The sequence below is a fragment of the Protopterus annectens genome, chromosome 2.part0 (assembly GCF_019279795.1).
Source record: "Protopterus annectens isolate FY-2018-M chromosome 2.part0, PAN1.0, whole genome shotgun sequence".
NCBI lineage: Eukaryota > Metazoa > Chordata > Ceratodontiformes > Protopteridae > Protopterus > Protopterus annectens.
In genome coordinates this window covers 954,065,923-954,088,220 of record NC_056728.1, presented here as the reverse complement: position 1 = coordinate 954,088,220, position 22,298 = coordinate 954,065,923, and the positions used below count along the sequence as shown (strand labels likewise).

The window sequence follows — 22,298 nt, the reverse complement described above, 5'->3', positions numbered from 1 at the left end:
TGTGCTTGCAGGTTTAAGGCTATGTAGGATCCCATTCACTAATTAGCGATCTGGGAACTCATGTAGATAGTAACTTCACCTTTGACAAACATGAGTCCAAGATAGTTAGAAAATCCTTGTATGTTGCTCAACTTATAAGTAAAGACATGGCATCTGGGTCCAGTAATGTCATCATACCATTGTACTCATCCCTCATCAGACCTATCATAGAGTATAATGGCCCTCCCCCCTTTGGTATGTGCCTGACCAGATACATGCAGCAACTAGAATATGTGGAAAGTTCCTTACAAAATGAATACAGACCATAAACACGCTATCCTATGCAAATCTCCTCGAAGCCCTATCTCTATACTGAAGCGCTCCAGACTACTGAGAGAAAATCTGTGCTTAGCTTAAAAGGCATTCGTGGACCCCAGTCTGATGAATCTTTTGTACATTCGCAAAACAAATATCATCAAAGCTACTAGATGCAAAGACCTAAATTTTGCTTGTGATATAAATAGGATATGTTGGAGAGAAAGATATGTATCTCAGAGAATTACCAATCTCTGGAACAGGCTCCTCATTCATGTGAAATAAAGTACCTCTAACCCTATTTAAATATAACTTGGACTTTTGGATGGGAAATCAGAAATTCACTACTGGCCTGCTGCTATGTCTCTGATGGATAGAGGCAGCCAGTAAATCCAGTCATAACCAGAAATCACCCCCTAAACAAATGTCTAAAACAAAAACTTGTGGGTCACTTTTGGGTTGCACGGCTAGGCTTATAAAAAACCCTAGTGGTCTTTAGCCAGGTATATACCTATACACCTATGAGTTAGCTGGGGGGGGGTTGCATGCATCATGCTTTCTACTGCTCATTTCTTCTGTAGCCTAACCACCTTTAATACAATCTTATATTGTAAGTTTCCTAGTCAGCCTGCTGCAAATAATTCAGGCAGAGGCATCTCTTTATGACTTCATGATCAATGCCAGTTTTCATCCATTTTCCCAGAAAAACCTTTAAAAATCTCAAACTTATACTAACTAGTAATCAGAACAAGGGAATTTATAGAATTTAATATAGTAGACTGGGCCATTCCTTAAATAAAACTTGAATTTGTACAGCCAGTTTCCTTTATTTAATGTTCAGTATTTAAAATATGCTATTAATCTGAAATGCTTCATTGTATTTTGCTTTAATCACAAAACAGAACAACCTTGAGTATGTGTTAGGTACAATATTATGGTGCAAATATTTTTCACTGTTTGGCAATGCACCCTGTCATGTTTAACACATAATAAAGAAAATGAAAATTACCACTTGCATACCAGCAAGCTACCATTAACTTACTTATGTTAGTAGTACCCTTACTTACTTGGACATGATGGCAAAGAGCAGGGTTTGACCAACTGGGGGTCAGGTACACTGGAGCACTGGGAGGAGTTGACTGTGATGTATATGCCATCTTGCAGCATTTTCTTACAAATGACAATACGGCTTTGGGTCCCTTCTCCACAGCTTACAGAACACTGGTAATATCAAAAGAAAGTAGTTTATATACTCAATCTAGAGTTAGTACAAACAAAAATTATATTTAGGAATAGTGTTAATCAACTCAGTCATTCAGCATATCACTAAAAGTACAGGGTGTAAAACATGGTTGCTCTGCTTTATAATTGCATGCCTATCATAGTTACAATATAAAAAAAGTGGGAAATTTACAGCTAGTGTAGTTTGTATACTGATATGATTAGCTACTTCCAAGCCTTCTTTGTCAAGTTGTTGGTTGTTGAAATAACATACCTGTGCCAACTGGCTATGACAATTTTATCAGCTTGCTTCATCATTCAAAACTTTTTTTTACATTTGATTAGCTACACTTAAAACAAAAACAATGATAGTTATTTACAATAGCATTTCAATGTCTGAACATTTCTGACAGGCTAAGAACATGTTACGAAATCATAGTAACCATGTTCTAAGACAACCAAGTCTAAGAGACTGTCTTCAAACCATGCAATAAATCACTATGATTAATTACTAAAAAGCTCACCCAGACTCTGCCACAACTTTCTGTGAGGGAAAGGTTAGTTTGTTTTTTGTTTTCTTGTAATTTGTGTTGCTTTATTACTGTTTTGTATATTGTGATTCATTTTTATACTGTGTTTTGCTTGAATTCTGCTTTTAACTGCATATTTAAAAAACTGGGAAAGAGACCACAGCTGTGTCTCTTGTGAGTCACACAGAAATTAGAACAGGTCAGTTAAGGTTAATTACCTGTGAACTGAGGGTGGAGCTAGGAAATAAACCTTCTGTTTAAGGGATAAAATAAAATATTCCATGCTTTACTGGAAAAGCTCACTCAGACTGCCACAACTTGCTATGAGAGAAAGGTTAATTTGTGTTTTACTTTCTTGTATTTTGTGTTGCTTTATTGCCTTCTTCTATTTTGTATATTGTGATTCATTTTCTTTATGCTGTGTTTTGCCTGTATTCTGCTTTTAAGTGCATATTTAAACTAGGAAAGAGACCACAGTTTTGTATCTTGTGAGTCACACAGAAATAAAGTTTTTACCCACCCTCGCACCCTGGTGTTGTACTGTTTTTAAACTCAACTGTCTTTCTAGTTGCCTGCACCTCATGTTAATTTGACCATGTATCTCCTTCTCTCTCCTCTTTTATTGGCTATGTAAGCACAAAATCATCATTTTGTGAAATCACTGCCCTTCAGTTAATTAAATTTATTGGCCATCCCACTGTATTCCAGAGAACCACAATACAAAGTGCCCACCCCTTCCAATCTATCTTGTTCTTTTAAAATTAGTGGCTGTCCACTTAGCTAGCTAAAGCTTAAGTTATCCCTCTTTCATATCTAACTGCTTAGCGAAGACTGGAGCTCTTAGGGTTTTAACCCACTTTTCTGTCTAATCTTTAAAAACTGCAACATCTACTCCAAGACCACCAATTACTGGTTTGTCCACATTCTGCCTCTAAGTAGTTATCTTGGGGTTAGTTTAGTGCTTCTGTTTTGTTCCTGGTGAGAGAAGGAACCTATGATCATTATTTCCTGGGGATTGCTGATCATAGAAAGCCTAATAACTTCTTCTTAGGTGTCAGTTTGGAATTTGTGCTTATATTTTGCTCCTGGTGAGAGAAGGAGCAGAGTGCATGGATTCCTGACTCTTTCTGGTTGGTAAGTGTCTGTGTTTGACCTTCCTGATTGGTCTGGTTGCTATTCAAGGCATCTACCATGAAAAGGCTACAATAAGCCTACAGACCCTTGCATCATCTAGGACAAGACTGTGGATCACCAAACAGGCTATGGTTTGCTTCTCATCTTGGGACTGATGCTACTGTCTTGCTTCTGGTGAGAGAAAAAGCAAAGGAGCACTGTATCCCAGCAGAGTGAAGTTGTGGTGAGACCAACACTAGTAGTAGTTAGGCAACAGCCATTCAGGTGATTCCTCTCTTTTCATTAATCTTGGCAAGCTAATTCTTTCTTTTCAGTAAGCACTGCTTGATTTGCTTCTAACTTCAGAATATCTGACAAAATACTTTATCCATAGATCATCAGGCTCTACTTAATTTTCCTGTCAAGTGTTTGGCAGTGCCCTGTATAGCCACAGACACCTTGACTTGATATTCTCCATGTAAATGCACCATTGAAATTTCGCCAATACCAAGTTACATATAGGACAACTAGTTTGCAGTTACAAGCACTGCCCTCAGAGTTGCAAACTGGATACTCCTGACATTACTTTATATTCTCAATCCAACTGTCTAATCAATAAAAAAAGAGTCTGTTGCCATGGATATTTCTTCCCACTATTTCCATTACCAGCTTGGTAGATATGAGCAGCCTGCAGCAATGTAAAACTTCTCATGTTTACTGATAACCAGCTAATTCTCAAAAAAAATGATATGGTATGTGAGAGATGAATTTACACAATACCACTAGAGGCAAAGCCCTCACATAAAAGTGCTCCTAATGTTAATAAGGTTGTCAGTAGTATATGCACTGCACCCATCAAACACAATTCAAAACAAAAACATAGACCCACATATGCTGTGGCACTTAAATGTAGTCTTCTTAAACCCCAAAGTACACATAACAAACACCCTTAGCAACCTCAAATGCACTCTTTCAAAACAATACCCAATCAACACATACTGCCACATCTCATGGAGCTTTTACTTCTAAGCCCATAATGCAAGCCACCATAGAATCCAACATTTTAGTCATTGGAGAGTCCATTGTAAGACACACTGATGTCCCTCCTACCAGACTGAGTAAGTAGAAAGTCACAGTTAGTAGCTTATCAAGGGCCAGGATCCACCATATTATGCACACACTCAGGTCATTGGACCACTATTACCAGTATGATACAGTCATAGTCTATGTGGTTGTTAATGACCTGAGATGTACCTCCCTAGACTATATAAAGAGAGACATCATTAAGCTGTATGAATATATGTCCCAGGCTTGTATGCATTGAGCAGCATTATACCTTCTTCAAGGATGATCCCACAATACGAACAAAAGATGACAGACTTTAATAATTGGCTTAGTTTCTGGTGTCATTCTATGGGGGTGAAATATTTGTTAGCATAGTAGGAGTTGGTCAACAGACCACGCTACTTTGCCAAGGATGGACTGCACCTCTCCCCTCTAGGCTTTTGAATATTAGCTAAAACATTATCCTCTCCCATAGCGCTTTTTTTTTAGTCAATGCCAAACTGAAAGTACTTCCGGCATAACAAAACAAAACTAAGAAAATCTGATGGTATTACTGCTCAATGCTAGGAGCCTAAAAAAAAACTCCTCTCTCTAAAACCTCTCTTCACCCTAGAGAATGATGACGTCTGTGCAGTCACTGATAACATGGTTTAAAGTCATGGAGAGCACACCAACAGTGCAAGGTTACAATGCCTTTCACACATTTAGACCAGCTACTATACAGGCAGAGATTAAGGTGGAGGTGTCTTGATTACATCAAAAATAAATATACCGCAAGGCTGGTCAAACATGACAATTCAGTTGAGCATCTCCACATTCAAATTACCTTAGGCAAAATGCAGTACCACTTCCTTGCAAGCTATACTTCCCCCTCTGTGACGGAGGAAACCCATATCATGTATTTAAACTTAAAAACACAAAAAGTGGTCTTTGTGCCCAAACTATCACTGATAACCAAAAGAAAGGCACAAAAAATCAGCAAGTGAAAATTTAATGACACTCCACACGTAAAATCACTGCACAAGCAGAGCCAAACAAAAAATAACACTGCCACAATTTCCAAACACATTTTCATCAGTATTCACTTCTTCAGAAAATCAAAAACATTTTCTGAAGAAGTGAATACTGATGAAAACGTGTTTGGAAATTGTGGCAGTGTTATTTTTGTTTGGCTCTGCTTGTGCAGTGATTTTACGTGTGGAGTGTCATTAAATTTTCACTTGCTGAATTGTTCTGCCTTTCTTTTGGGTATATGTATTTAAACTTACTGGAAACACCCACCATCCAACCCAATACCATATTCATGTTGAAATTTAATTACTCCACCATTAACTGGAAATCATATACAACACCAAACAAACAGGCACAGATAAGCACAAACTCCTTGGATCAGGTTGTCAATACACCAACAAGGGGTGCAACCATACTGGATCTGGTCCTCACTAATATGGGAGAGTGCTGCACACCCCAAATGTAATGTCTTTTCTGGTAAGGTCAGACCACAAAATGGTATCTTTTGAAGTAAAAATAAAACCTGGAATCCTAGCTAACCCTGGAATATTCAGTTCTAATGCTAACTTCCTACTATTAAGTGATAACCTGGAAAAATTAAAACTCCAGTAAATCTTGAGAACACTGCTGCCTACACAGAACTATTAACAGAAACCCTGTAAAAGTATGTTAATAGCTGCAAGGAGGCAGCTGTACCCACCAGAAGAAGCCCAGAACACACTCGAAAAACAAGTTACTCTGGCGGTATCACAACGTCAATAGGCTGTATAACAGAAGAAAGAAAAATCATGGCAAGAATTAGGAGGTGCAGAACACAACAGGATAAAAGCACTCTCATCAAAATAAACAAACTACTAAAAGGAACAATAAAGTCTACCAGTTTTGAGGCAAATTTGGCCAAGGACAGCTACAAGGCATTCTTTAGCTATGTCTGCAACCTCAAAGGCAATACACAACTGTGTGCAGAGCTGATTGAAATGGAGCCACCTATACTGATCCAGAAGATAAAGCAAACCTTCCGGCCAACAAATTCAGCTCCAACTTTATCCCTATCTCCCTATCAACCTTCCCTCATGAAATCCTATCAAATATAACTCCCTCTGCTACCACTAGGGAACAGATCTTAATGTTGTCTCTAAGTCCAAGAGCACTGCGTCAATAGGCCCAGACAATATCCCAGGATACTTTCTAAATAGCATGAAACATGATCTATCAGGCCCTCTGGAATTGCTATTTAACTGTAGCCTCCAAACAGGCTTTGTGCCTCATGAATCGAGAACAGCAACAGTCATCCCTTTGCACAAAGGTGGGCCATCTGCAGACACTGGAAACTGCAGACCCATAAGTCTCACAAGTCTCAAATGCAAAGCCATGGAAAGAATTATCATGGAAATGATGAATAATGACATAGGAAACCTCCAGACCCTGGTCCCAACCCAGTTTGGATTCATCAAGGGCAGGTCATGCCTACTCAACCTGGTGGACTTCTTTGAGAAGATCGCCAAAGAAATGGACGAGGGCAAAATGGTTCGCACTGCCTACCTTGACCTGGCAAAGACATTTGACATAATCCCCCACTTGGGCATTGTTCATAAATGTAAGAGGTTAGCTATAAACCCTTATGTCACCCAGCATATAGCCAGCTGTCTCACAAACAGGCTCTAGGAAGTTAGAATTGGGGGGTCCACCTCTACAAAGAGGCCAGTCACAAGCAGAGTCCCTCAGGGTTTGGTTATGGGACCGCTCCTTTTTGGCATTTACTTCTCTGAAGTCAAGGCCAACATCAATGACCTTTGACTGACTAAATTTGCAGGGGATTACTAATTAGGAGCTGTCATTGACTCATCATTGACACAAATGTTCTCCAGGAAGGACTGACACAGAATAACAACTGATGCCAGAGCCATAGACTGAAATTAAAAGCCAAGAAATGCATAATAGTATCTTTTGGGAAGTCATCCATCCCTGGTAATTATCATATTGACAACACATCCCTAAGAGATGACCAAGTAGTCAGAGATTTTGGGACACACATAGACAGTAATCTAGCCTTTGACCATCAGGTGTCTACAGTAGTGAGGAAATCCTTCTATGCTGTGAAGTAAACAAAGGTATGCATCTACGTCCAAGGAAGTAATTGTTCCACTGTATTTGGCATTCATCAGACCTATCATGGAGTACAGTGCTCCCTTTTGTATGTACCTAACCATGCATATCCAGCAACTGGAACTTCCACAGAGGTTCCTAACTAAAAGAACACAGGGCATTAAGTAACATGTCCTTTGCAGACTGCCTCAAGGGCCTTTCTCTGTATTATTTCTCCTATACACTGTTGAGGGAAGCTCTATGCTTGGCTTATAAGGCGTTGTCAGACCCCACTCTGATGGCCTCCTGCATATGCACAAAACAAACAACAAGAATTACCCATTCTAAAGACTTAAACCTTGCCTGTGACATAAACAGGAACTGCTGGAGACACAAGTGTGTATCCTAGAGACTACCCCTTCTGAGGAACAGACTACCTATCCCTGTGAAGCAGAGTTCCTACCTAACCAAATTTACCTGTAACTTGGACAATTGGATGGGAAACAGGACATTCATCCCTGGTTTGTCACCTGTGTGTCCAATGGACACAGGCAACCTGTAAATGGTTCATCTCCCAAGTCCCTGCATATAAGGAAGCACCCAGATCTGTTCAAATGCTGTAGATATAGCCAATCTACTGGTTGATAGATTCAGTGAAAACTTCTCCACTCTGTCCCTCCCATCAGTAAATCAGGACATCCCCAGTATCTGCCGGGTTCCTATTAAATTATCGAAAAGATTGTTCAGCAAACAGCATTTTCGGTGCTCTTACTTCAAATATGCCGTTCACCAAACTGTTCATAGTGAGATCGTGATACAGAGAGGATTGGGAAATTTGCCCTTTCCTCACTGTAGTGTGATCTTGGAGTTGGTATATATAATTAGCGGGGGGGGGGGGGGTGCAGCCCTCCACAACAGCAGAAATTGATGAATGGCATATTCGATGAAATGCCGTTCATTCAAGGGAGCTTTCGATAATTTAATATAGACCCGTATCTGCCCCCCACCCCTTATCTCTAGGGAAGAGGTCATCACTGCCCTCTCAAAGGCAAAAATACAGCTATCCATGGGACCCGATAACATCCCAGGCTGCATCCTACATGAACTCAGACATGAACTTGCAGCACCATTAGGCACCCTATTCAGCCAAAGTCTGAGTACTGGCTTTGTCCTACCCAACTGGAGGATGGCCACTGACATCCCTTTACACAAAGGTGGAGCATACACCGATCCAGGAAATATAGACCCATCAGCCCAATTAGCCTGATCTGCAAGGCCATGGAACAGATTATCATGGACTTCATTAACAGGGACATTTGCAACCTCCAAACACTTAACCCCACACAGTCTGGCTTTGTCAAGGGGAGGGCATGTTTGCTAAATATGGTCGACTTCTTTGAGACAGTCACCAAAGCCATGGACGAGAGGAAGACAGTACACATCACCTACCTTGACCTGGCCAAAGCCTTCAACACTATTCCCCACTTGGGCATAGTAGATAAACCCTCTCAATTAGGCATCAATCCATATGTTACCAGATGGGTAGCAAACTGGCTCACTTATAGAACCCACCTAATCAAAATAGGGGAAGCCACCTCAAGCAGTAGACCCGTAACAAGACTCACATACCCCAGGGATCGGTCTTTGGACCTCTGTTATTTGGGGTATACTTCTCTGAGATACAGGCCAAAACCAGTGCGTTATGGCTAACCACGTTTGCAAATGACTGCAAGCTGGGCGCAGTCATCAATTCCCCAAGTGATGTGGACGTCCTCCAAGAGGGTCTCACCCAAGCAATTGACTGGTGCCAGAAACATGGCCTCAAGCTGAATCCCAAAAAATGCATCATCATACCCATTGGGGAGAGTGACATCCCCACATATTATCATATTAATAATAATGTCCTAAGTACACAATCAGTAGTGAGGGATTTGGGCACCCAGGTTAATAGCAACCTGACTTTTGACCACCATGTTGCTTCTGTTGTACAGAAAGCTTTCTACATGGCCTACCTCATAAGTAAGGGTATCTCATCCAGGGACAAAGAGGTCATAAGATCCCTGTATTCTTTTCTTATAAGGCCAATTATTGAGTACAACGCCACCTTCGGCATGTACCTCGCAAAGCACATGCAGCAGCTGGAGAGACCACAGAGGTTCCTCACCAGGAGAATCCAGGGCCTTAAACACCTACTCTACACAGATAGGCTAAAAGCCGTGTCCCTCTACTCAGTTTCATACAGACTTCTCAGAGGTGACCTCTTTCTGGCATACAAAGCAATCTCAGACCCCACCTTGATGGGACTGCTGCATATCTGGAAGTCAAGCTCCACTCGAGCAACCCATACGCGCGACCTCCACCTGGTCTGTGGTATCAATAGGACTTGTTGGCAGGACAGATTTGTGTCCCAGAGACTCCTCCATCTATGGAATAGACTCCCTCTCAATGTCAAGCAGAGTACCTCATTATCGCTTTTTAAGTGCGACCTGAATAACTGGATGGGAAATGGAAAATACTCTCCTGGGATTCCACCTGTGTCCCTGCTGGACAGAGGCTCTGGGTGTTGACTTGTCTAAACATGGGCTAAACTCCTGGTTAGGCTTATAAGGGCCTCAGCACCAATAGCCTTGTAACCTCCTATGAAACTATGACTAGGCTTAAAAAGACCCTTGTGGTTAGCAGCGTAGTACACACTGATGAAACTATGAACCTGTGAACAACAGGCAATATAATTTTTCCAACCCTGTCTTGGAAAAATAAGAAATGCTTTAGCCATATCCAAAAAGATGGTATCTACAGGAAGTGCATTATCATAGACTAGGATAACATCTGTATAAAATTTGTGTAAAATGAGACCAGGCTGGTAATGTATGATCTCCTTTCTGTAAGGCTATTTAAAATCATACTTTATATGTAAACTAGAGATGGTATTTACATTCTTTATTTTGGCATAATATGAGAAAATTGCAGGATACATTAGAGATGGAACAGAAGATACTACATAATTCAGTTTTAAAATGAATAGTTGTTTCTGGAACTGTGTGCATTGAAGGGTTGTATCAAATTGTAGGTTAAATGGGTTTTACCCTTGCTTCAGTAGAAAACACAGACTCATTATTATAAATTAATAAATATTCAGATAGTTCAAATGGTGTATTAGGAATAATTAATGTCTAGTGAGGAGTTATGAAATAATGATATAATCAGCTTCAGCAGATAAAAACAATAAGTGCAACTATTATATAGTAATCTTATAGAACAAAGAAAGTATGGAGGGAGGTGATGCTTGATGAAATAGAGGTGAGGTGGGGAGTACAGATCAACTGTTAAAAAAACAGCAGGAATAATGAATTAATTCCTCTGCCCATGTTTTATCAAAGGTCATGGTGAATTCATTTTGCTGAAAAAAAACTGTGGGACAGAGATGTAGTTGACGCCAGCACACTCATAGAGAAAATGATCCCTAAAGCACTCTTAGAATGCAAGCAATACAAAGCAATGACCACAAAGCAGCACACGAGGTTTGAGATGCCAGCATTCACAAGCAGGGAGCATCATTCTGAATGAGGGCATTCAAAGGAATGGCAAGAAGGGAGAAATAATACACAATGTGCTTTATACAGTCCAGTGCTTCTGGCACTGACTCAGTACAGTAGAGTGGGACATTAATAAGGATCTAAGACATGCACGCACCTATCTGAATTAATAAGGTATAAGACATACACATAGCTATCTGTTCTCTGCAGGGTTCTGCTCTACCATCATGCATAACAGCTATCATAAAGACCCCATTCATTAGGCATGATAGCATTACCAGGACAAGTGGATGTGTTTCTGTGTTGGTTCCCATTCACTGGTGCTCTGCAACATCAGTGTGTGTGTGTGTGTGTGTGTGTGTGTGTGTGTGTGTGTGTGTGTGTGTGTGTGTGTGTGTGTGGGCCTATATTAGCATGTCAACAGGGCAAAAAATCGAACGCCCTTACATAGACACATACTGAATTAAATGTTACCATCTTAAACAGCCAGAAAAGTGATTTTTTTTTCCCAGGGAAAAAAAATCACCGGACCAACAAAAAAAAAAACAAAAAAAAATGATGGACAAAACAAAGTGGGGGGCTGTGTCCTCCACCCCCCTACTTAAGTATACCAACTCAGAGATTGCACTACAGTGGAGGAAACAGCAAATTCCTGACAACGGCCCAGTGATTTTTTTCCCTGGGAAAAAAAAATCACTGTTCTGGCCATTTGAGATTTAGGCATTTCATGCTATATGTGTCAACGTTAAGGGCATTTGATATTCAGCCCTGTCGACATGCTAGTATAGACCTGTGTATGTGTGTGTGTGTGTGTGTGGGGGGGGGGGGGCAGAACTGCCTGCACAAGTTAAGTTTTGCTTACAGTGCAACAGAGGGTTTTTTTTTTTTAATTAAGTGTTTGTCTTCTGTAAGCTTTGTATGCTGAACAACATATCAGCAGGGAAGGAGGATTACTGTACTGTCTAGCAGTATACCACCTGGTTGTACACAGGTCCCATCATTTACTCCACTGGAACCAGCGAGCACAGAGTTAGTGCAATGTTTGTGAATTTCACAAGATCCTGTGAGGAGTAATTTGCATATGTGGTATGTGGAAGGTATACTGTGTGTAAACAACAAGGCAGGATCATGCACAAGATTTCATCCATTGTGTGCAATTCTTTACAACTTTGCAAATGTCTATGGTGAGCAGTAATACTGTGCAACAGCCTTACTTCAGGATACAGTTTGTTTATGAATAATGCTGCAAATCAATCAGCAAATGTGGACTCTTTCGCTCACTTAATCTGCCCACTAGATAACTTGTAATACTTTTTAAGCTAAATAGATTAGTAATTTTTAGATCCCCATTGCTTCTTGAACTCCAGTGCCTCTCCTGAAAGATGCATCCTTTTTTATTGAAATAATTCCATTGAAGTTCTTAAATATTTCTTCCCTGTCTCTTATGTTCCTTATTTCAGTTATCAAGTTTATGCTGTTACGATATACCTTCTAGTCTAAACCTTGCTCAATTTTTGTAGCCCTTGTGAGCTCTGCCTCCATTTTGTTCATATCTATGCATCGGTGATACCTCCAGGACTGCCTAAAGAATTTCCGTCATAGTCTCACCAGCTGTACACAGAAAGACAAACTGCACATTTTGTACTGCTAATGACTCTCCTGGTGCACCAAAAAGTCAGTTTTTTTCCTTAGTGCCTTCTCTCACTGTTTACTTAGCTTTAGGTCAGCTGATGTAACTATACCGAGGACCCCTTCATGCTGCTGTTGTTGTTAATATGCAGCTTTCCATTATGCAGTCATCCCCTGGGCTTGTTACTACAGAGATGCCTATGCTTAATCTACACATAATATGCATATCTGAGTCTCAGAATTCTGAATCAACTGAATTTTTCAAAGGTCATTTTATGTGAGAGGCTTCTACATCTACCCTTCAGTCTGTGGAAGGAGCTTAACCTTGTAAATAGCTAATTACGCTCATACCTAAATTAATTGAAAGTCAGATGTAAGAATCATAAAACCATAGTTACAGACTGATTCTTACATGCTATACATATATGCATGACTTTGGCTTCCCCCCATTCTGTACAGAATTTATATTATATACAGAGGCAATTTTCCATGCAGTATCTTGTGTAATATATGTTAAACATACACTAAAGATGACTGATCCAAATGTAACTCCCAAAATATACCACTTGTAGCTCTAATTCTTTATATGATCTGTTTAATTGTATCATCTGTGTTGTCCTGGCTAGTCAGCCCTAAAGTTATAACACCATCCTGGGACCCATTTAAAGTTTGCTAACCCACATTATTTTTTGTATGTGACAAACAACTTTTCCAAGATGTTTTTTATATATATATATATATATATATATATATATATATATATATCTGTATAGACATATTTGAGCTGTCTGACATTGTTTCTGCTGTAAATCCATACTATCTTGGATACTGTGCCTATCTGACATATAGGTACATACTTCAATGATAAGTTATTGCACCACTTTTCCAAAAGCAAATGCCAAACTGGCTGACCTATAGTTTCTTTTTTTGCTTAGGTATAGTTTTGTTCATTTTCCATACTGCCATTTTTGAGAATTGTAATTGCATTATGGTGCTATGCAGTTCTTCAATGATTTGTTAAAGAGAACATGCTAAAGTTGTTAGTTGTACACTCTGGAATGGTAGGTTCATTGGTGTGTAGTAAGCTAACAGCCTCTAGGGCCTTTTTAAGCCTAGCCATGCATCCCAAATCTGACAAGTTCTGGTACCCTTGGCAAGTGTAAGCAGGGGCCTGGGAGATGAACCATTTACAGGCTGTCTGTGTCCATTAAAGACTTAGGTGCCAGTCAAGGGATGAATTTCTTGTTCTCCATCCAGTTGTCCAAGTTACACTTGAATTTAGTTAGGGAGGCACTCTGCTTCATGTTGATGGGGGGGTCTGTTCCAGATAAGTTGTAGTCTCTGGGATACATACCTGTCTCTCCACCAGGTCCTATTTATATCACAGGTTCAAATCTTTAGAATAGATAATTACTGTGCTGTTTGCTTTACAGATATGCAGGAAGTCCAGCAGTGTGTGGTCCGAAGATGCTTTGTATAGTAGGCATAGATCTCTGAAAATCCTATAGGAGACAAAATACATAGACAGGACTTTGATGTAGTCTGCATAGGACATGTTATTCATTGCCCTGTATTTATTTTAGTGAGAAACCTTTGTGGATGTTACAGTTGTTGGATATGCCTGGTTAGGTACATACCAAAGGGGGTATTGCACTCAGTGAGAGTTCTGATGACTGGTGAGTACAGTGGAACAGTGACCTCCTTGGACCTTGATGCCATACCTTTCTTGCACAACATATAATGATTTCATCACTACTGTAGACATGTGATGGTCAAAGGCTAGATTACCATTTATGTGTCTCCCCAAGTTCCTGACTACTGGGTTAAGTCTTAAGGGTGTGTTGTTAATATGGTAGTTATCAGTGGTGGATGACTTCCAAAAGGACACCATTATGCATTTCTTGGCATTAAGTTTTAGTCCATGGCTCTGGCTCCAGTTATTTGCCTGAATCAGCCCTTCTTGGAGAACATTAGTTTCTGTGGGTGATTCTTTGACTCCTCCTAATATCGTCTGCAGATTTGGTCAACCAGTGTCCCTTTACATTGGACTTGACTTCAGAGAAGTAAATTCCAAAAAGGACTGTATCCAGGACCAATGCCTCAGGGACTCCATTTGTGACTGGACTCTTTGTAGAGGCGGACTCCCCAATTCTAACTTCCTGGGTCCACTTTGTGAGTGAGATGGCTATTGACTGGGTAACATAAGGGTTTATACCTAAATTTTTGAGTTTGTCAACAATGACCACACGTGGTGTTGTGTCAAATGCCTTGACCAGGTCAAGGTAGACAGTGTGAACTGTTTTGCCCTCATCCATTCCTTTGGTGACCTTCTCAAAGAAGCTCACAAGGCTGAGTAGGCATGAACTGCCCTTATTGAAACCAAATTGGGTTGGGTCCAGTTCCTGAGGTTTCTTATGTCATAATGATCATTCCTTGGCTTTGCATTTGAGACAAGTGAGACTTATGGGACAGTAGTTTCCAGGGACTGTAAATATCCCACATTTTGTGCATATGGATGACTGTTGCCGTACTATAGTTGTAAGGCACAAAACCTATTTGGAAGCTATGGTGAAACAGTGATTCCAGATGGGCTGATTGGTCATGTTTCATGTTATTTGGAAGGTAGCCTGGGATGTTTCAGGGCCCATTAATGCAGTGTTCAGAGAGCACCGAATATCTGTTTATTAGTGATAGTCGGAGTTACATTTGATGGTATTTCCTGAATGGAAACTGGTGGAGATGGGTACATTTAGAGGTAAATGGTTTGCAGGTGGCTCGGTTAACCATAAGCTTTACAGAATTGCCTTTGAGCTTGTGCACATAACTAAAGAATACCTTGCAGTTGTCCTTGACCTGGGAGGGCAGATTTACCTAAAGTTCCTTGCCTGTGTAGGAGCTGATCTAAATGTAAGGAAGGCTGCATAGCCTTTTACTGATGGGGTGCTCCCTGTCACTTTAAACCATGTCTCAGTGCCTGCACATATATCATTCTTTAGGTTGAGTAAGGAATGGAGTTTTTTGTTTAGCCTCCTGGCACTTTAGATTTTCTTGGTTTTGATTTGCAATGTCAGAAGGCTTGTTAGGTTGACATTGCCTAAAAAAAGGCACTATGGGGAAGACAATGTTTAGCTAATATTTAAAAGCCTAGAGAGGAAAGGTACAGACCATCCCTAGCAAAACAATGTGGTCTGGTTGACCGTCTTCTTCAATGCTGACAGATATTTCACCTCCTCAGCATAACACCATATATGAAGTCGATTATTACATATTAAACTCGGTCATCTTCTGTTCGTATTTTGGCATCATCCTTGAAAAAGGTAAAATGCTGCTCAATGCTATGCTCATACTATCTTGGGACATATATTCTGAGAGTTCCGTCATGCCTCTCTTTATGTAGTCTGGGGAGATACATCTCAGGTTATTAACACTCACATGAAGTATGACTGAGTCATACTGGTACTTGTAGTCCATTGCAGAGCTGGATCATTGACGAATGGAGACCCAGGCAGGGTAATGGATCAGGATCCCTCCCACAGCCATTCCAGTGCCTCAATACTTGGATATTTCTCCCCGGTTACCATAAACACTGTTCAAACCTGTCAGTGTGCATACTATTTTTTCTTTACTTCTTCAGTCATTACAGATATTTTCATTTAATTTAACAATGAAACAGATTTAGCATGACCAATAAGTAACATTCTCTGTCTTTGAAACTTGCATTCATTAAAACTGCAGTGAAACTCACATTCACAGAAATTGTATCTGGTTAGTGGCAACTTAAGTGTACATTTGGGCTGTTTTCAAAACATAGGGCCCCTACATAAATGCAGGTATCCTTTGATTCACCTTCCTGATTATATTAAATTATATTCCTAGTCTAATACAGCACTACTTGTTACAGGCAGCATACTTTAAATTTATTGTTTTGAAAGTTTTTCTAGTAACTAGGAAGCAAACTGTATAAACCAGTAATGCCAAACTACCAATTTCAGAAGATTTCATCCAGTAAAGACCACTACACTGCTGTCATTACAATCCACTGATAACATTCAATATGCCCAATCTCTTTAAAAGTCTTCTGAATAATTCCACATTAAAGTGAACTAACGACGAGGTTGCTGTTGTCAAATGATTTTGAATTTAACTGCTTCATCTACAAATTCAGTCCCTGCCTTCTTTGAAAAATAAATTGCCAGTGTTACATGAAAAAAATGGTGTATATACTGCGGTGGTGGTGCTGCGGTAGTGTTGTCACCTCACAGTTAGACGTTGCCCGTTCGATTCTCAGTTAGAGCGTCTTCTGTGTGTCGACATGCGTGAATGGGCTTCCTTCGTTGAAGGTTGTACATTAGGCCCGGCAAGCCAGCACGTAAAAATCTACTGCCAATCATTAGCAGACCGGAGTTCCGTTGTGGTGACCCCTAACCGGGAAAAGCCGAAAGAAACAAACAAACATGAAAAAATGGTGTGCTGGTGATATGCAATAGGGAATGACTTGGCAAACCAACAACAGGTGCATAGTTACTAGGCATCTCATCCAAAGGAGGCCACAATCAGGAAGCAGCACCCCCTATGCTGCACAGTAAACCAAAGTAACATCCCTAACAAAGTAATATTACAGACACCCTAGGTATCCTTCATGTCTCACTACGTACAGCTATATAGGACTAATCGTAGAACAAAACCAACACACAGAAACACTGGTCAATAAGCTAGCAACTCTGCTTAATGTTTTATACAAAATATCGAACTTGTTAACCACTGAGGTTAGTTGAGCCATTACCATAAATCCACGCCCACCAAGGCTGCAATACTGCCCCCTTTAACTGCACTTCTTTCTGCAGACTATACTGCACTCATTCAATCAGCCGAGATATAAAATACTTCATTTCATACATCTAGCTAAGAAACATTGATAACAACATGTGTGTGAATGTGAATATATAAGCAGATCTGTATTCTTAGGCTAACACTGTAGAAAACGACTAAAACAAAGGAGTATAAGAATATAGTGTAGTTTTGTAATAACTTGTCATCACATTGGATGTCCTACTGATCTCTGTTGCAGTATGCAAACACTGATGGGTTCTCCCACAGAGGTAACCTGACGTCCAGCCATCGTAGCAAACCCAAAACCTTCAATACACTTGTATGCCCAGTGTATGACCGCAGCCTATGGGAATAGCGGTCATAGATAGATGTAGGAGCAAAAGATCCTCAGACTATCAAGAGCCAGGAGACCCTGGAGAAGCCTGAATAAAAAGAGCAATGTAAAAACAAATCAGCTCCCCCCTCAGTCCACAAAGGGAATGGAGATAAGTACAAACAGCAGGGGGGAAGGAGGGAGGGATGCAGTACTGAAACAGTGACCAGTAGGATATCTACTGTTATGGTGAGTTCTTACATAATTATACTATGTCCTTTCTTAGATCACCATTTCTGTAGTCCAATACTGATAGGTGATTCCCAAAACTGAGAGGCTTGATAGAGTAGATGGAACAGAGTCAGGAGAGCTGGCTATCAATTCCAGGAGAATGGATCAGCAAAGGAAGTCATTGATCTAGATAAGGCATTCACTCTGCAGTATTTTGTGAAGGAGTGTACATAGGACCAGGTGTCTGCTTCTTGAATGGCTCTGGAGTCAATGCCTTTAAAGAAGGTACCACAGGAGGATTCTGTTCTGGTAGAGATGGATTTTGAGATCCAGCTGGAAATTGTCTGTATAGAAAGAGGGGTGCCCAACTTGCCTTCCTAGAAGGAAACAAATACCTTGTCCATTTTCCTAATTTCTTTAGTTTTATTAAGGCAGAATTAAAGTTGTTTGTGTACATCTAGGAATTTCAGAAAACACAACCTTGTTCTGCAGATTTGGAAAGACAGTAGGTAAATGCAGTAGCGTAGCTACAGTGGGGCAAGAGGGGCAATTGCCCTGGGTGCAAAGTGTTGTGGGGCACAATCAGCCAATCCCAAACTCTCTTTAATGCTTTTAAAAGCAGTTAATACATTTGCAGTTAAACATTCGTGCTGTAGCACTCCATGTGTGGTCTAAACTGTAGCAAGTATTGCTACAGTTTAAAAAAAAATCTATTTTCTTTAACTAAAACCTGATCACTGTAGCACTCCATGCAGACAGGGTATAAACTGTAGCAAATGTTTGCAATACTTGTCACAGACAGTTTACTACAGTTTAAAAGAAGAATTAAAAAGTATATATTTGTTGAACAAGGTTGAGTCAGGGCACAGAAATGGGACCTGAATTGCTGGGACCAGGAGGGATGGGTCTGTGTGCCATCCATCTGGTCACCTGGTTGGTGTCTGTTTTTTTTTTTTTTTTTGCTGTTCACTTGAAGAACTGGGGGGGGTGCTGGTTCATAGTACTGGTGCAAGGTACAGCTTGGTTAAGAAACCATTCATTTACTACCTTCCATGAAAGAAGGATTACCCCTTAGTTAAATCATATCCTTTTGGAGGGAGGGAAGGAGGGGTGACCACAAGCACTTGGAGCTTATAAACCCTTCTGGCAGAAGTAAGAGCCACCAGTAAAAGTTTTCCAAGAGCAAAACTTTAGGGAGGAGGAGGCCAATGGTTCAAAAGGTGGTAAGGTAAGTTTTTTCCAAAGCAAGGTTGTGATCCCACCCCGCAGAATAGGCCTAGTGAATAATACCCTTTAGAAACTGTTTGACTTAGTCCTACAGGTGGGTTGGGGGGAGGTCGGTTTAGTGCTATGTAGGCAAAAATAGTACACAAGTGTTCCTTCTCAAAGGAGTAAGCTAGTCCATTTTTGCATAGCTCACACAAACATGACTAGATTGTAGGGACCCTCCCACCTGCATGGGATTTTGGGATTTGGGAAATTATATGGACAGTGACCTTACCTTTGACCAAAATGTGTACATTGTTGTAACAAAGTCCTTCTATACTGCACAGCTTATAAAAAAGGGACTGTGTCTAGATCTATGGATGTTTTTGCCCCACTTCACTCAGCCTTCATTAGGCCAATCATTGAATATAATGTCTCTTTGGCATGTATCTGTCCAGACTCATGCACCAACTGGAATATCCACAGAGATACCTTACTGAAAGGATATAGGGTTAACCAGTATGTCCTACATGGACTGAATCATAGGTTGTTACTATACTCAGTATCCTACAGATTGCTAAGAGATGACCTGTGTCTGGCATACAAGGCATTTCTGACCCATTACTGATGGATTTACTGCACATCAGCAAGTCAAATGACATTAGAAATACTTGGTCTAGGGATCTAAACCTCTTTTGCAACATTAACAGAATGGTTTGGAGAGATAGGTAAAGCTCACACAGGATACTGCTCCTCTGGAACATACTTTCCATTCACATAAAACAAAGCTCATCCCTGTCCAACTTTGATCTATAGATGGGAAACAGAAAATTTACCCCAGGACTCCCCCCGCACTACTAATGGACATAGTCAGCTCCTAAATGCTTTATTGCATGCATGAGTCCCTCAAATAATCCATGATATGAGTGCATTTATTGTCATTAAGAGTAATATGCAATTATCAAGCATGGGATGGGTAAGACCAATCTATAACCAAATGGGACAGGTTATTTTGAGCACAAAAAGGGAAACTGGCTGGGGTTAAATTGACGTGCAAGGGCAGCTAGCCTAATACTTACCTATGAACCTATGGAGGGGTTTCTCATTCTTTTTAAGATGCTAGATAGAAAGTCTTTTCCATTTGGAGATGGACGATTATCTAGTGGTAGGTTTTCTCACTTCCTGGAGCACGTGAAGCACATCCTCAGAAAAATGGTGTCTGAAAGGAATAAAGACTCTATCATCCACAGCATGAGGTTGAACGTTTGTAAATTAGATGCAGCAAAGACCCTTTTTCTGTGCAAGTTAACTTTGTCGGGTAACTTGTAGTGATGGTCCCTTGCTAGGTGAGGAAGAGATGGGTCAGTGCTTCCTGGGGTAAAAGGGAATCACCAGCAAGAATTTTGGTTTGTCCTATTGTACCTTCAGTAGAACCTTTTGGACTAAAAGGAGTGTGGGGGTAAGGTGTGGAGATATTTCCCCACTGTAGAAAGACATGGCATCTGTCCTCCAGGCCTGGAGACAAGGAGTGCTGGATCAAAACAGCTTGAGCCGTTTGTTCAGAGTGGAGGAAAACGGATAATTGAAGGATGCCCCATTCGTGGACTGCAATCTATGAAGTCTTCTCTGTTTTGTTTAGTATCAATTTGTGAGGATCTTTCCTGGACCTGCTCACAGAATCAAAGAAAACATTGTCTTCAGATGGAATGTAAACAGATAAACAGACTGTAGGGACAAATTTGCTTTTATAGCTTGATCTCTTGCCATAACACCTAGCTTCCATAGCTGGTAGGACTTGAGTCCCTCCCTCCCTATTTGTTTGTTGATATACCAGATGATTGTGATGTCATCTGTGTAAATCTTGAGAGGTCCTGGGTTTTATAGGTATGAAAACCCTGGAAGGGCTTGAATAAAGACTTTTATTTCTTTCACTTCCCTTATCTGTTTGGGGGACCATGGTCTCTAAACAGCTGAAGAGCCGATCCATGCTCCTCAAGGCAGATTTGAAGAATCTGTGTACAAGTCCTTATTGGGAGTGGATCGGCAGTATAGAAAACTTGGATTGAGTTGCATTTGTGAAATCCACCACTGCAGACCTTCTTCAGAAAGGTCAAGAGGTAAATTTGGAAGTCTAGTGGGTGACAGTGCTGTTTCCAATGAAATTTCAGGTACTACTGGATATTTCTCTTTTTTAATTTCTCCAAATCTTTTGGGTTTCTAATACCATGACGGGAGTGGATCCCATTCCTAAGATAAAGTATGATTAAAGTTCATGAAATTAGTATAGTTTCTAACTTTGATGTCAGCCAGAAGTGCTCTTTGCAGGACCCGCAATGTGCCTTAATGACTTCTTCTGCAAGTCATATGGAGTTATATGTATCGATGATTGTAGATTCTTTTTTAAAAGACCCGTTGCTCCTACTTCTATTGGAACTGTGTGGGTATCTTTCTTCTACATTGCTTGTGTTTCTGCTGCAGATCTTCATATTCTATGACTATGTGTCTCTCTGTATGCAAGACACTCTAGTCACTGGGTGTAGTGATTTCAATGAATGATGCTACTTTTGTCCTTTTTTTCATGAACCACTACATCTGGTTTTCTTCATCATTTTCTATGATGTGTTGTGGCTCAAGTTTCCAGCGTTTTTCAGTCACTTCAGTACCATAAGGTTTGCACAATCCCCAGTGCAACAGTCTTGCCACATTATTATGCCTTTCAGTATACAATCCTTCTACCATTAGTATGTCAAAACCAGCAATGAGATGTGTGACGGTTTCCAATTCTGTTTTACAAAACCTACATTTGTCTGTTTCTCTTACATGTCCAATGCACATTATAAGCCAATGTGTACGTAGCCCACTATCTTGTGCCGCCAATATTAATCTTTCATCTTTTGGTTTGAACTCACCTCTCCTTAACCATTTCTGCATTTGGTCATGATCAACATGAGTTTCTTCCAGAAGTTTTCTATACTTGCAACTATATTTATTCTTTTTCCACATTTCTTGCCTTCTCATCTGGTCCTTCACCTTATATTCTTTCTTTTGTTTTTTGGCACATTCAGTTGCTGCCTGATTTTATCCACTTCTGGTTTGATTTCCATTCCTGTTTGATGCTGATATGCTTCTGCTAGATTAAGCAAAGTAGTCATCTTATATTTATTCGCCTCATGTTTCAAAACTTTCACTATGTGGGTCTTGTGAGGTCAGCAGATATGTGTACAGTCCCACAAC

General features: G+C 40.3%; 1 protein-coding gene across 1 annotated transcript in view; it reads right to left on the bottom strand.

The window, feature by feature from the left end:
- ADAMTSL1 (ADAMTS like 1) overlaps window positions 1-22,298 on the bottom strand; it is a 4,128,157-nt gene that overhangs the window by 967,419 nt on the left and 3,138,440 nt on the right. The window contains exon 18 of the mRNA XM_044061207.1: window positions 1,362-1,515. Within this exon, the coding sequence (XP_043917142.1) occupies window positions 1,362-1,515 (154 nt within the window). The remainder of the gene's footprint in view (window positions 1-1,361; window positions 1,516-22,298) is intronic.